This window comes from Phaethon lepturus, unplaced genomic scaffold (assembly GCF_000687285.1).
Source record: "Phaethon lepturus isolate BGI_N335 unplaced genomic scaffold, ASM68728v1 scaffold35878, whole genome shotgun sequence".
NCBI classification, from domain to species: Eukaryota; Metazoa; Chordata; class Aves; order Phaethontiformes; family Phaethontidae; genus Phaethon; species Phaethon lepturus.
In genome coordinates, this window is record NW_010558910.1 from 1 (window position 1) to 1,170 (window position 1,170).

The 1,170-nt window shown below is 63.4% G+C and overlaps 1 protein-coding gene across 1 annotated transcript; it reads right to left on the minus strand.

The window, feature by feature from the left end:
• Positions 1-8: 8 nt before the first annotated feature.
• On the minus strand, positions 9-786 carry TMEM198 (transmembrane protein 198; the record flags this gene model as incomplete). Its single annotated transcript, XM_010293209.1, has 2 exons — positions 597-786; positions 9-490 (listed from the first exon to the last, which is right to left on the minus strand). Coding segments are annotated over exons 1-2 (672 nt in total), but the record flags the coding sequence as incomplete, so codon positions are not given.
• Between the last annotated feature and the right edge of the window lie 384 nt (positions 787-1,170).

A 1,170-nucleotide genomic window follows, 5' to 3' on the forward strand; every position in this document is an offset into this window, starting at 1 on the left:
GGCCAGACACCCAGGATGACCCAGCTGTACCAGCATACAGGGCGAGCAGGGGCCACCTTGATGCGCTCGTAGATGTACTGCACCAGGAGGAAAAGCTCAATGAAGTAGTCAACGGTGACGGTCATGATGGCACTGCCGAAGACGGCAGTGGAGAGGGGGGGGAAGAAACGCTGGCCGAAGAGCATCCCAACGCCCAGGAGCAGTGCGATGGGGATCCACACCGTCGGTGGGTGGTAAAACTGCTCCATCACCACCAGCGTGGCCACCGCCAGCAGCAGCCCCAGGAGCAGCCCCACCATGAAGAGGCCGACGCTGCGCACCAGCATGGTGACCAGCCCACACAGGACCCCGATGCCCAGCCCGATGCCCACTGAGGCCTCCACACTCAGCTGCGTGTCCAGTACCCTCTCCTTGTAGCACAGCATGAAGATGATGATGGAGCCGAACATCAGTCCCGTCAGGAACATGACTGCCTTGAAGCAGCGGTAACCTGCGGAGACACCACTGCAGTCAAGGGGAGGACAGCCAGCAGCCCCCCGGCTTCCCCCGCCCTTCTCCCCACTTGCCCCACCAGCCGCTAGGCTGGCCTGGCTCACCGAAGAAGCAGTAGATGATGCCAAAGAGGCAGCACATGGCACACACCACTGAGGGCACCACCTGGTAGCGACGCTCGATTTCCTGCTGGCAGCTGTACCCCCACTCCTGGCCCGGTTCGTGCGGCACCAGCTTGAACCGCAGTGTCTGCACAGTTGCAGTCATGGCTCTGGGGACTTCCGGGAGAGGCATCAATATCTCCGCTCCTGCCCCATGTCTCGCTGGCAAAACTGTGCCCTGGCACCCACCCCAGCTGGCAAGAGAGAGAGAGAAGGAGGATGGAGGCACTGCCAGCACGCGCCCAATGGCGATGCCCACCACTCGGCACCCAGCCACCAGAAAACCCGCTCCGGCCCCTCGCTGCCTGGGTGGGAAGGGAGGGAACAGAGGAACAGCCTCACCCGCCCTGGCCCGCGCGGGCGCAGACTGTTACCCAGAGCGTAGCTGCAGGGGTGCGCCATCCCCGGGGAGCCCGTCCATACCCCTGGGGAGCTTTGCCGCGGGGACGCGGTGCTTTATAATTTGTCTGCGGCTTCAATTTCCTGCCCCTGGCTCTCCGGCACCCTTTCCCTGCTT